Below are 13,330 nucleotides of genomic sequence, written 5' to 3' on the forward strand. Positions count from 1 at the left end.
AATCTTATCATTGTCATAATGTTTTTAGATTTTTCTTTGTTGACATTTCGTTTCATTGTCTGATGAATCAATTTTATTTCGTTGGCTTTCATAATGAAATGAACGATTTGATAAATCAAATTCGAGGATCAAAATCTTGACGATCGTTTTCACCTGTTTTAACCTTGCTGATTTCAGAGTTTTGTGTAATTTTTAAGAAAAAGATAATCGATCGTGGATGAAAAGTAACGAGTTTTGGTTAAAAAATAAGAACACAATGTGGAACTGAAGACTTTTTTCGATGAAGTGCAACTTAAGGCTAAGCAGAATGACTGTTCATCACAAGTTGAAGCTATCTTCGTTGATGGAGTTATTCACGATAAGAATAAGATGAAATTCTTTTCATCTCGTAAGATGCATTTAAAGATATTTTCAGATCAAAGCTAACAAATGTACAGTAAAGCTTGTAAGCTAACGACCATTCTATTAGACTTGGAGATGACTCACTTTTTTGAAGCCATTCCCATCTTCTTGAAAATAATCCATGAATATATGGTGACCTTAGTTTTTACTGAAACTCATTTGACGTTTTAAAGTATTTTATTCAAAATTAATGGTCATTTCAGCTAATTTATATGATTTTTCGGCTATTGCTCGCCACTGAGATGACTTAGTGTCCGAAAATATTTATGAAAATTTTGCAGATATTTATTTACAATATTTTGCGGTCACGGTCATCCAAGGGCATTTTGCGGAAATACCTTTTGATGATATTAGAAATCATATTAAGATCATTTATCCTTTTTGAAATGAAAAATTGCACGAAAAGCTTAGCCGATATTGTAATGCATTCACCTGGTCAAATCTTCCACCCTTCACATTTGGCGCAGTCTTCCGTGGTCTTACCTGTCTCTGGCTAAAACTGTCGCTGGCTCAACCTGTCACTGGCTAAACCTACAAACAATATACAAGCTATAATCAACGAACGCCAGATAGCCTTTGTTAATGTTCACCGGAGTCCAACAACTACAGATAGCAGGCGATTTTGGCTGGATCTCAAAATAACGTTAGCCAGACTTTTTAGCAGTGGCAAAGACAAACAAGGCATTGGTCATCGGCCGGCTATGGCTCTGATTTTGGGCGGTGATTTCAATGCCGATATCTCTCGCATTGGAACTCGGCGGCAGACTGATGAGGATTTGTTATTGGATTAGCTATGCACGAGTTTTAAGTTAATGTCAACTGAAACAAAGCCCACTGTATCGCATTTTTCAGCAACAACATGCTCAAACATTGATTATATTTTTGCGACTAAGATTATTTTGTTGAAAAAAAACTTCGATGAATTGAAAAGCGCTGGTTCGGACCATTACCCAGTGTTTTTGGAAGTAGTTTAACTCCCGCCCTTCACATTTGGCGCAGTCCTGCCGTGGTCTTACCTGTCTCTGGCTCTACCTGTCTCTGGCTTTCTCTTGCGACCTTTTCTACATGGGTTTTTTATCTTTCTTTCTTTCTTGATGACTCACTCTCTAAAAAACGATTGTATACAAGACAATTTTTCTAAATAAATCATGTTCTCTTAGACATCAAAGTCATTAAAGTCTCATCTTTTATCGAATTTCAAAGCCTCACCCATATTGCAAAGCCTTCGCCCCGTCAACACTCTCAGCTCTTCACACTGTAAAAGTTTCATACCTATATGAAAACTCGCAAAGTGATTGCCGGATCATTACCAAATTATGTTCATATACAGGGCTATTTAGCCGTTGTTTCTAATAATTGCACGGCATACTTTTGAAAACTAAGGAAAATTGTTCCAAAGTTGCAAGGTCATTAAAGGTCACTCGTTTATTTGACCTTCAATCAACTTCCGAGGGTCATATTAGACTTGCGCAAACTTTTATCGCTTTAATTACATCTTTGTACCATGCTAACACAGTTGCTACACAAGTTTCTCGCAAATTTTACTTTTGGTGAAAATGCTTCTAGAACGATAATTTCATATCAGTTGTTTGTCATAATTTGCATAAATTAACTTATAGCGTTGAAATTTTCGCTGGATGCCAGGTCTTCAATAGAGATCCTTTGAAGGTCATTGCAAACTTTCCAGCTCTTTTCGTCACTCCTACAAAGATTCATTTTGTGACTCTTTGAATTTTAAATGACCTCTGAAGGTCGAGCTCGAAATTTTGGAAAAGACCTTGGACGCCTTAAAAATTTGAACAGTTCATATTCGTATTGTCATGTTTTCACATACTAGCAATCAAACTCAATATATCTCTCCGTTCATTAGTTATGCGACCCACAAGAATTAGTTTTTCAAAATAAAATATAATGAATTATAATCTTCACTTTGCTTTGCGAATCAAAGCTCATTTGTCCATCATGATATTAGCTTGATTGGCAGTCAGACATTTACAGTGAAACTGAACACGATAAGTGATAAAGTTTAAAGTGAAAAAAGTAATTCTTATTCGAGAGGAGAACAAGTTGAAACGATGAAAAGTTTCTTTTGGAGGAAGAGATGCATCAGGTAATCTTTTCAGCCTCACCACTCAAGTAAAGTTACTTTGTCTTAAGTCTTGAAATTGATCAATGAACCTTAAACTTGCAGAACAGGCTTCGCCAAACCCTGCGTATTTTGACCTACTAGACTCACAACAAAAGGAAAGACATTGAAATACTCATTGAAATAAATAATTATTAGATTAGTGCTGCACTAAAAGTCAAGATTAGTTTGTCAAGCAAGAATTGACTAAAGATTCGTTTTTTACTCCCAGAGTTGAGACAATAACAAAATAATGAAAACCCAAAAAGATATACGTCTAGTTAGTCTAGATAATCCTCGTTTACGTTTAGACAATGAAATGATTGATTGCAATTCGCCCGAAAATCATGCTGTTCTTGACTTAATTCTTGATCCAATTACAGCACAATGGACCAAGTTATTAGTAAACAATATTTCACTAACAAAAAAGCTCTCTATTCAATAGTCTCATGGCGAAACAATTTACTGTAAGATGCTCTGGGATGTTGATTAAGCATGAAACAATTGAGACAATTAAAATGCAATTTTTATCAATTTCAATCCATCAAATGGTTCATTAATATGTTGAAGAAAATTGTCAAAATGACAGTTAAAAGCTGTGCAACATGGAAGCAGAAAAAATGGAAAAATTGAAAAACTTGAAAATATCGAGATTAATCAGTTAAATTGTTTTGAAAAGTAAAGTGAAAAATAATCAAAGTAATGTTTCATTGTTTGATAAACTCATCAATCTTGTTTCAAACTTTTATACTCCCTTTACTTGACACCATTGTATTAACTAATAATCTAATTGAATTGGACATTGATCATTGTAATCATCATATTGATAGGTATTGATGTTGAGCCAAATGTTGAAGAGCAACTATTATTAGCCTGTTCAGTGAATCGTAAAATGGCATTTTACATTTTGATTTATATTGAATCACAAAGCTCAGTTTAATGTAAAATGAATAATAATTTTTATTCAAAGTTGAAGGTTTAATGATGATGAGAATGTTCATCAACTTACCCAAAAATAGTCCTTCTTAAAGCCAGGTATTTTACGATGATCACGACCAATTGCGTGTAAATAGTCCATGAAAAAGTCCACTTTATCAAGTGAATTGATACTTTCATCTAAGGTTGTCATTACTTTGGATGCATGTTCAGCGAGTTCCATGCTTTCTCTTTGTGATTCTTTTGTCTTTAATGATTGAAATTTGGTAAATAAATTTAATAATTCGGAATTTTCTTCAAATAATCTGCAAAAGGAAAAAAGAGAAACAAGAGTGAACACAGGGTAAATCAAAGAAAATTATTCATGAAGTTTTTTCCCTTTTGTATCGTATTTCACTGCTTATCCATCAAAAATCATATTTCATTTAAAATGAAATTCATTTTACATGAAAGTTTAGTTGACACAATATTTTACACTTTTGTTTTTGCTCTAACTCTGGTCTTGGTGGAGAGTCCAAGACTTGACCCGAGGAAATTTCACTCAACAAATAATTGAGTTTTTCTGCTATCAGGCAATTGAGTTAGTCAGAATTTTTCTTTGATATTGTTCCATAAATACATTTTAAATTTTTTTGTCTTCACACAAATATTTATCTGAAGTTGATCAAATGTACAAGCATCATGGTCATCATGCATCAAAGTAGAGTTTGAAGAAGAAATGAATTTGCAATATTTTTTTCGATTTCATGTTCCCTTGTAAAATGAAATGAAACTTAAGATCATTTTCATACTTTCATTTCCCAACAAGATTACCTTTCCTCAACCGAGCCTGGTTACGCACTGGGTTAAACTTGAAACCACCAAAGACTTTTATTGCTTCGCATAATCCGATATCATTCATCAGCTTCTTTTGAATAATTATTAATATCAAACTTGAAAACTATCAACATTGTGTTTCATTGGTTCTAATGCTGGTTACTTTTTTAAAGTTGGTTTGATTTTGTAACAAGAAAAGATGACTGTGTTAAATCAGGAACGAACCGTAATGATAAACCACTTTATGAAAGAAAGCGAAACAATTTCTAATAACGTATAAGTTTTAATGTGAGGATTACGATAAGGTTACAAATAAAGTTAAGGTTATAATAAAGGGAACATGGGGTTTAGTTGGTAGCGTAACCTAGATATTCTAGTTCATAATGAGGCTCTCTCTTCATTATGCTTATATACTAAGTAATAATAAGTGCTACATTCTGGAATCAATCCTTTTAAGGTTGACACCATGAAAGGTTAGACATAATTATAAATGACAGGATGCTTCAAATATGGAGTAGAGAATGATGAGAACGGAAGATCAGAGGGATTGAGTAACTGAGAAGGAGGATACAATTTTCGTCACATCACCCCACTTTTAAATCAAGAATCGGTCCTCCGATTACGAATACGGTCAACAGAATGGGATTTGAAGTTTTTGCATAGGAATTGCATTTGATTTACGCGCTGTGTGTTGATTCAGAAATAGAGGGTGTTGATGGATAAACAGCTGGTTGGTCAGTTAAGTAAAAGTTCTCCTGTTAGTCCTGTGAAATTTGCAGCAATTCAGTTTTTTTTATTTACATTGTGCCTTATTTACGAGCTGGAATCACCCAAAAGGTAAGAAAATAAAGGGGAAGAAGAGGAGATTCCGGTGTGGCCTTTAGGTAAGTTGCAACTGCTACCACTGTGCTCTAATTTACTGTCTCTCTTTGTCAAACAGGTTTTTGATTTCTTCCATAGCTCCCTCAAAAGCTCCCTCTGCAAGTTTTTTTGTTCAGAAGCGGTGCTATCTGTTGGCTTGCAAACACACTATTCTTTTCTTGGCGTCAACTTTGAATCAACGAAAATCATGTTTGGTTTATTTTTATCCTTTTTGGCTTTCCTATGTCTTGCTCTACTTCCTCAAGGTAAAACTAACTAGAATTCTTGAAGATTTGATTGTCTTTGTTGAACGAAAAACTTCTTTCTTTTTTTCTTTTCCAGTTGATGCAATTCCTGTTGTTCCCTCCTCTGGCGCTAATCCAGATGGCCAACAAAATTCCTCGGATACAAATTCGGAGCAGGTAGACGGTCAACAGCAACAAGGTCAACAGAATGATGAAGAACAAGAAGAAATTGGACATGGTTCGCTTGTAATTGCTGAAGAGGTAGAAGAAGAACCCGGTCCATCCGTTCAAACTACTTTGATGCCTGATACATGTGTGTCACCTTGGCCTTGCCAAACTAAGTACTGGTGTATGGAAAATGATGGAAAAGGTCTGGAAATTTTGATGGAGTGGGAGAAGACGATTGTCACACCTGAGCGTGTGCAAAATTTGAAACAGTTTAAACCAGGACAGCGAGTTAGTAGAAAAAAATTACATGATGCTGGCAAAACGCTTGAAAAACAGCTTGCGGAAATTGCGAAAAATAAGGAAAAGAATAGGTGTATGTTTGAATGTGTTTATTGCGGTGGTGAATATGAAAATCTCGTAGAGCTGAAAGAACATGTCGTCGGTGTGAAGCATAAAAACCGTTATTGGCGAGTCCAGTGTGTTGAAAGATTAGACTTAGATGAAATAGAGAATAAGTTGAAAATAGGGCTCAGCATCTATCCAAGAATTTTCCCTTGGGCCAAAATTACATATGATGGAATTGAAACATTGAGTTGCACCGATGACAGAGTCCCACTTGAAAGGAGAACGCAATGGATCAAACATATGGTTGACTATCGCACTCCCTCCTGTCGCCCTTTACCTGGTGTTCGTGCAGCATACGAACCAGAGGCAAGGCCAACACAAGCATGTGCCTTAGAGCCCAGAAAATGATTTTTAATTTCTTCTGTATTCCCTTTTCACTCTTTGCATTTTTCCCAAAATTTGTTTTTTTTTTGTATTGTCCCATTCTAGCGGAGCGCAGACCTCCGCAGATCACTTTTCGAAACTTTTCTTTTGACCATGTTATTAAGCATGGTTCATTCTATAACTGATTATCACACCTATTCAACCTGACCCTTTTTAGCCCTTTGCTGCCCTTTTCTCTTTATACTGTTTTTTCACTTATTTTCCTATTTTTTTATCTTTAACTTTCTCTATTTCCTCTTTTCATTATTAATTGATGTTTTCTTATTTGGGCATAATGTATCCTGTCACTAATGTTTCTTGTTACTATTAAAATTTTTCCTGAGAAATTGTTTGCGGAAATGAATTCCACAAATGGAAATGAGTGAGTATATGGTTAACGTATAAAACTAAAGAGATTCTGGTTAAGTTATCATTAATCCGTTAACACTTCATCTATTATCTATCTTCAACTAATTTTACTGATTTTTTCTTTTGATTTATCTTTGTACTTCTTATTCTCAGGATGAATGCGAGAAATTTCGGTGTTCATGGTAAGTTTCCATTATTCACAGTTATGTTTTCTGATTAAGCTAATTATCTTTTCTCTGTATTTTTTCCTTTTCTTTTCTTCACAGAAAGAAAACTCATTCTGGAGTTAATTGACCATTTTGATCGGCAAAAGAGGCAGCTCTCAATAGGACGGCTGATGCGGATCTACCGGCACTTGACTGGCTTCAATTTTCCTTATTCGAACATTTCTTTCGGGCGAGTGGTACAGTATCTTGGCGCTATGAAAGGTGTTCAAGTCTATGACAACTGCTTTGTCCGATTGGATGATCCGTGGTATTTGATGGGTGTCTGGCCTGCTGATTTCCAACTCGATGACATCGAATGATGTACAACTGCTAACTGTTAGTGTTATGTTTACGCTATGCTTAAATTGAATAATCAAATAAAATAATGATGAAAAATGAAAAAACTGTGTCCAAGCTAATTTTTCAATGATTCCAGGTTAAGTTTTGTAATCTTTTGATTTCGGGATCCATTTCTTCTTTTTCTTCTTTTTGTTCATTTTTTGTTTGAGGATGTATTTCTGTTAAGGGAATTTCTTCTTTTTCATCTTGTTTTTGTTGTCTGGCGTTTTTCTGGTCAGTAAGTTTTTTGCAACAGAGCTTTGAGCGAACAGATTTGAAACGGCAAAGGATATAAATGAAGAGGCTGATAATAAGAAATGTTGCTAGCAGAAGAGTTATACTGACAAGAGGATTAGCGTAGATGGTTCCTAAGATAACTGTCGTGTTAGAGTCTTCCAATTCCTTCAGTAATTCCGAATGGCTTTGGCCAGCGGATAGATATACATTTATTGCAGCAAAGTCCGTTCCTTGAAGTTTGAGGTTGTATCGGTGATAAATAGAAAAATACTCATATACTTCTCCATCTATTATTAAAGGTACATTAATAGGGAATGAGAATACCCAATTTGGACAGGGAAATACTTTATCTGCAACCTTTATCTGGTGTCCAAAACAATAAACGAGTCTATTTGTTGATGTCGACTTCACTTGTACATTCCTTGAGTCACCAGGTGCACATGGTTTTCCCAAAGAGTGTTGGGCTTGATAGTCTTATTCTTGCAGGTAAATTGACTACTTACTATTAGAGGACCATGTTGAGTTGCCCTACTTTGAATTTGGCAAATCTGTTTGCTTTCTGTGTTCATCAAGATAAACTTTGGTCCAATGTAATAAACACAATCGTCCTCATCAGTCCTCATCAGGAACGGATCTGGTTCAGCTAAAGAGTAATTTGTACTCTTACGAAACCCGTGAATCTTGAACCAAAGTTTATTCTCATCTGACCGGCAGTTGATCATTGTCATTAGGTCTATCGGGTATCTCAATTGGTCTGTTGAAGAGAGGTTAGTTAGAGCAGCGATTTGACTACTGACTTTTCTTTGTTTCATGGCATGGAAAATGTCAGTCAACTGTGCTTTCAGCATCGAAAATTTGTCAGCAATACCAGTTGAGATAAGGATATTTGTGAGTAGATTATTTTCAATAGCATCAAGTCGTTCGGTGTTGTCATTGAGCCTCCTAATAACATCATTTAACCTCTCTTTGATTCTTGATGTTTCCATACTTTGTTGTAATTGTATCTGATATTGTTGTCTTACTTGTTCCTCAATTTGTGCAACACGGTCCAAATGTGTTCTTATGGCTCCATATGTAAGAATGCCAGTAAAAACTACGGCGGACAGGACAGCCAATACTGGGGTACGCGTTTTTCTGGATGATATCGGTGGACAATGTTGGTTTATTTCCTCTAGAATGCATCTAAATTCAAATTCACACCAACTTTTAAACTTGTCTCTTTGAGATTGGGGTAACAATAGAGCTTCTGCCAATTCTGGACACGTATTTTTGAACTCGATGATAGTGTCGATTTCTCCTTCAGCTTCCACAACTGTCTTACTTGCCTCGCGCCATAGTAAAGGATTCATTACATTGAATTCAGCAACTGAGGGCCCAACGAATAAAACCATTAATGTCAATACAACTCCTGATAATGCCTTTGATTTCGCCCTTGTGACTCTAGGTTCGGTCTCGTATTGCCTGGCAGTAGTCTTTTCTGGTTCATAAGTACGATCTTCATCAGTGGATTGACTCTTTTCTCTTTCTGATTCATCTCCAAAAATTTGAACATTTTCGTCAAAATGGACATGTTTAGATTCTTCACCTGAGTTTGAGTCAATCGATTCTCCGGTTCTCACTTTCATCTTTCCACAGGCACATAACTTTCCAGGGGAGAAATCGGAGTCTGGTAGAGTTGTATCTTCATCTGTAGTGTCTATGCTAGGTGAAGACGACCCTCTTGAGCTATTTTGCGTGTCAAGTTGTCCAAATGTTAATCGTTTCGGATTGGTTACTGTGAATGTCCTGTCTCGTTCTACTTCTAATCCTTTTACAATGGGTGTACTGGTGGTAGTTTTTCCTTTCAGAGGAGAGAAAACGAAAACATCGGTCGTGTCATGCCAACTTGGAGTCTGACTCGAACTTGAGCTTTCAACTGTGGTCCTAGGTTCGTTACTCTGATTAGTCAACTTTGAATCTCCTTCATTCCTGAGCACGTCTACTCGTGGTGTAACTGATATGGTTGGTGACTCAACTTCGTCGAGGGAGTATCTTCCTTTAAATCTTTTCAATCTTTGAATGTTGACAACCATTGGTTCTTTATTAACTCCGATCTCTTTCACTTTGTAAACTAAAGGTGAGGCCTTTTCAACCACTACAAAAGGGCCATGATACTTATGAAGTAACTTCTTAGTTAGCCCAGTAGTACCTGGGTTAGGGTAGTAGACTAAGACAGTGTCACCAATTTCAAACTCATTATCCGAATGTGATTTGTTATAATCACTTTCATTTCTTGACCTGGCTTCATCCATGTTATTTTTCACAAACTCACGCAGTTTTGGCCAATCATCGTTAATAAAGTTAGCGTACTGTTGTTCAGTATAACGAGTGACATCCAGCGGTACGTTTTGTTCATCTGGTGTAATGGCTTTTCTTCCGTACACCAATTCAAACGGAGACATCTTCAAACTCGAATGGTACGATGTATTATAAGCAAACGTAATCTCTGGTAAGAATTCATCCCAATCATTGTGATATTTATTCACGTACATTGAGAGCATTGCTGCTATTTGTGCATTTACCCTTTCAACTTGTCCATTTGCTTGTGGATGGTATGGTGTCGTAAACAGTTGTTTGATTCCATACTTGTTTGTCAGATCACGAATCAAATGGCTAGTAAAGTTTGTTCCATTGTCTGAGACAAGAATGTTTGGAGCACCATGCCTACAGAAAATTTGGTTTTTGATAAACTTTGCAGTATTTTGTGAAGATGTAGAAGAGATTGCTGCTGTTTCCATGAATTTAGTGAAAGCATCTATCGCAACGATGATGTACATTTTGCCATGAGCTTTATTCATTGGACCAAGGATATCAATGTGTACTCGTTCAAATGGATAATTGGACACGATTGGATTTAATTTCCCAGCCTCTAATTCATGCGGAGTTTTTCTTGTTTGACAAAGGAAACAAGAAGCCACATATTTGTTAATGTACACAGACATACCAGGCCAGTAGTATTTCTCACGGATCTTTTCATATGTTTTGCCAATTCCTTGGTGTGCTGACGATAGGGCATCATGATGAATGTAGCATACATCCTTTCTCAGCTTCTTAGGTACAACCAAAAGATTTTCAATTTTACCGAGACGATAAACCTTGCGATAAAGCAACCCATTCTTGACCAGGAACTTTTCGGCCTTTTTTCTTTTCTTATTAGATAAGTCACTCAGGTTTCCAAGAGTTACTATCATAGATGAGCAGAAGGGGTCATCGTCCTGTCCTAGTTTAAAACTAGCTAAATTCAATTCGACATGAGTTGTAAAAACATGAATTCGGTCTTCTGTAGCATGGGTATCTTCTGGCTCACCAACAGGATATCTGCTCAGGAAATCTGCATCTGAATGATGTTTACCACTTTTGTATTCGATTTGAGGATCAAATTCTTGTAAAATTATCGCCCATTTTGCTAATCTTCGAGGCAGATTCTTCTTACTCTGGAGGAAAGTTAGTGCTGAATGATCCGTAACAACACGAAAAGGTTTAGTCTCCAGGTAAATTTTGAATTTGTCTAGGGCATAAATGATGGCGAGACATTCTAGTTCCGAAATGGTATAATTGCTTTCATGAGAGTTCAGTTGCCTACTTGCGTACGCTACTGGTCGCCAATTTGCACCATGTTGTTGTAACAAGACTGCTCCAACACCAACTCCAGATGCATCTGTCCTGACTTCAATTGGTAAATCACTTTGGTAGTGAGCTAAGACTGGGGCATTGATCAATGAATCCCTTAGCTTTTCAAAGGCCGTTTGTTGTTCTTCATTCCATTCAAAAATCGCGTCTTGCTTTGTTAGTTTGGTTAGTGGTTTTGCAATGGTGGAGAATCCGTTGATGAATTTTCGGTAGTAGCTACAGAAGGCCACGAAAGATTTTACATCTCGGACACAATTTGGGACTTTTATCTTTTTAACGGCTTCCAATTTTGATTCCTCTGGGGATTGACCTTCCTTAGTTATCTTGAACCCAAGATAAGTTACTTCAGGCAAGGCGAATACGCTTTTGTTAGGGTTTAATTTCAGACCTGCTCCAATTATCCGATCGAGAACAAGTTTAATGCTAATAAGATGTTCTTCAAATGTCTTATTGAATATTAGTATATCATCAAGGTATACTAGACAAGAGTTGTACTTAAGACCGGATAAGACCACGTCCATGCATCTTTGAAAGGTGGCAGGAGCATTAGTCAAACCGAAAGGCATAACGTCAAATTCATAAAGCCCATCCATTGTGATAAAAGCAGTTTTTTCTTTGTCCTTTTCATTAATTCCGATTTGATAGTAGCCAGATTTTAGGTCCAAACTGGTGAAAATACATGCACCAGTCAAGTAATCCAAGGCATCATTAATATTTGGAAGTGGGTAATGGTCTTTCTTTGTTACGCCATTTAATTTTCGGTAATCCACACAAAATCGATAATCACCAGTTTTTTTCTTTACTAGCACAATTGGGGAAGCCCAAGGCGAACATGATGGTTTAATGATCGCAGTATCTAATAGTTCTTTTACTAATTTATTAGTGATCTCTCTCTTTTCAGGGGAAGTGCGGTAGGGAGCAGTTGATATCGGGCGCATATTTGGGGTGTCAATGCTGTGTACAAATTTGTTGGTGAGTCCCATTTCGTCAGGTTTTATGGCGAAAGCTTCTCGATAGCTCCTGAGTAACTGTAGTAGTTCTTCCTGCTGTTGTTGGCTGAGTTGCTTACCAATCTTCACCTTACCATCAAACAAATTGCAATCGTTTAATAACTCAGCATCTTTTTTCACCTTTTGGGAACCTAAGATGCCCATACTCTCATTTTCTTCTCCCTGAGGTAGCTCCACAATGTCACCGGCGGGTTTGTTCTCATACTCTCCAACCTTGGTTCCACTGGCAAGGAAAACAGGAATCGAACCGAAATTACATAATTCGACTTCAGCTTGTCCATGTACAATGGTTACAACAGCATTAGCAACCGCAACCTTCTTGTTTTTCTCAAATAGTTGGTTACCTGTTGTTACAAAATAAACTCCTTTTGGTAAAGAATGTTTCTTTGAGGTGGATACATCTGAAAACAACCGTGTTCTTGGAGGAAGTTCAGTATTTTTATTCAGGTATAATTCACCAATGTGCTCTGTTGAAATTAACTTTCCCCTAGGGCTGATAAGTAAGTTGCTTTTACAATTTACATTTTGTCCAATCAGTAACTTGATATCGGCTGGCATCCACTCAACTACTACTACGGTCACGTCCACTGTCTTTTCATCACCTTCAATTGGTATACCTAGTTTAACATCACAAACACCAATTGGTTTTCCAGTGGGGGCAAAAAGACCACTAATTGTAATTGTTTCATTACTTTGTACCTCGAGTTTGAATAACTCTACAACTTCTTTCGTAATGCAAGTAATCTGCGAGCCAGTATCAATTACACCTTTGATTGGATTATTATTAAGTTTAGCATCGACTTGAATAAGGGGACCAATTAGTTTGTTGTCTACAGGTCTGTTGACAGTTGCAGACATTGAGTGAGCTTGTTGTGATGTTGATGGGGTACTACTCGGGTTTGAGGTTGGGGTATTGTCTGGCACTACTTGTACCGAATAGCCTGGATTGTTGACTTGCCTTTGGTCGTATTGTCTTTTTCTGCAATTCCTCTGTACATGTCCGATTTTATTACAGTAGTGGCATGTTACCGTGGTGCGATCTCTTCGGGTACCATTGTTGTTAGTAAAAGCTTCCATCATAGCTAGCATCTTTTCCATCATATTTGACTGGCTGGTGATTAAACTTTTCACATCATCGGTTGAAACCATTCCTGCAATCGTCTTTGGTTGAGTGGCCAT

The 13,330-nt window shown here is 36.7% G+C and overlaps 2 protein-coding genes across 3 annotated transcripts in view; one reads left to right on the plus strand and one right to left on the minus strand.

Annotated features, from left to right (window-relative positions):
* Positions 1-13,330, minus strand: part of LOC107368150 (neuroglobin) — a 60,467-nt gene that overhangs the window by 13,261 nt on the left and 33,876 nt on the right. The window contains exon 2 of the mRNA XM_015935935.3: positions 3,537-3,768. Within this exon, the coding sequence (XP_015791421.1) occupies positions 3,537-3,768 (232 nt within the window). The remainder of the gene's footprint in view (positions 1-3,536; positions 3,769-13,330) is intronic.
* On the plus strand, positions 4,698-7,467 carry LOC149093912 (uncharacterized). Of its 2 annotated transcripts, XR_016198415.1 has the most exons (4): positions 4,698-5,116; positions 5,220-5,406; positions 5,483-6,872; positions 6,957-7,467. XR_016198415.1 is itself a non-coding variant. In XM_089267074.1 (3 exons), exons 2-3 carry the CDS (start codon positions 5,349-5,351, stop codon positions 6,304-6,306), a joined length of 882 nt encoding a protein of 293 aa, XP_089123200.1. In that variant the 5' UTR covers positions 4,698-5,116; positions 5,220-5,348; the 3' UTR covers positions 6,307-6,946. The 2 variants fall into 2 exon arrangements, 1 of the variants encoding a protein (XP_089123200.1); XM_089267074.1 differs by lacking the exon at positions 6,957-7,467 and having other exon boundaries at positions 5,483-6,946.

Source organism: Tetranychus urticae, chromosome 2 (assembly GCF_039701765.1).
Source record: "Tetranychus urticae isolate SD_2017Ah chromosome 2, NJAU_TeUrti_SD_1.0, whole genome shotgun sequence".
Taxonomy (NCBI): domain Eukaryota; kingdom Metazoa; phylum Arthropoda; class Arachnida; order Trombidiformes; family Tetranychidae; genus Tetranychus; species Tetranychus urticae.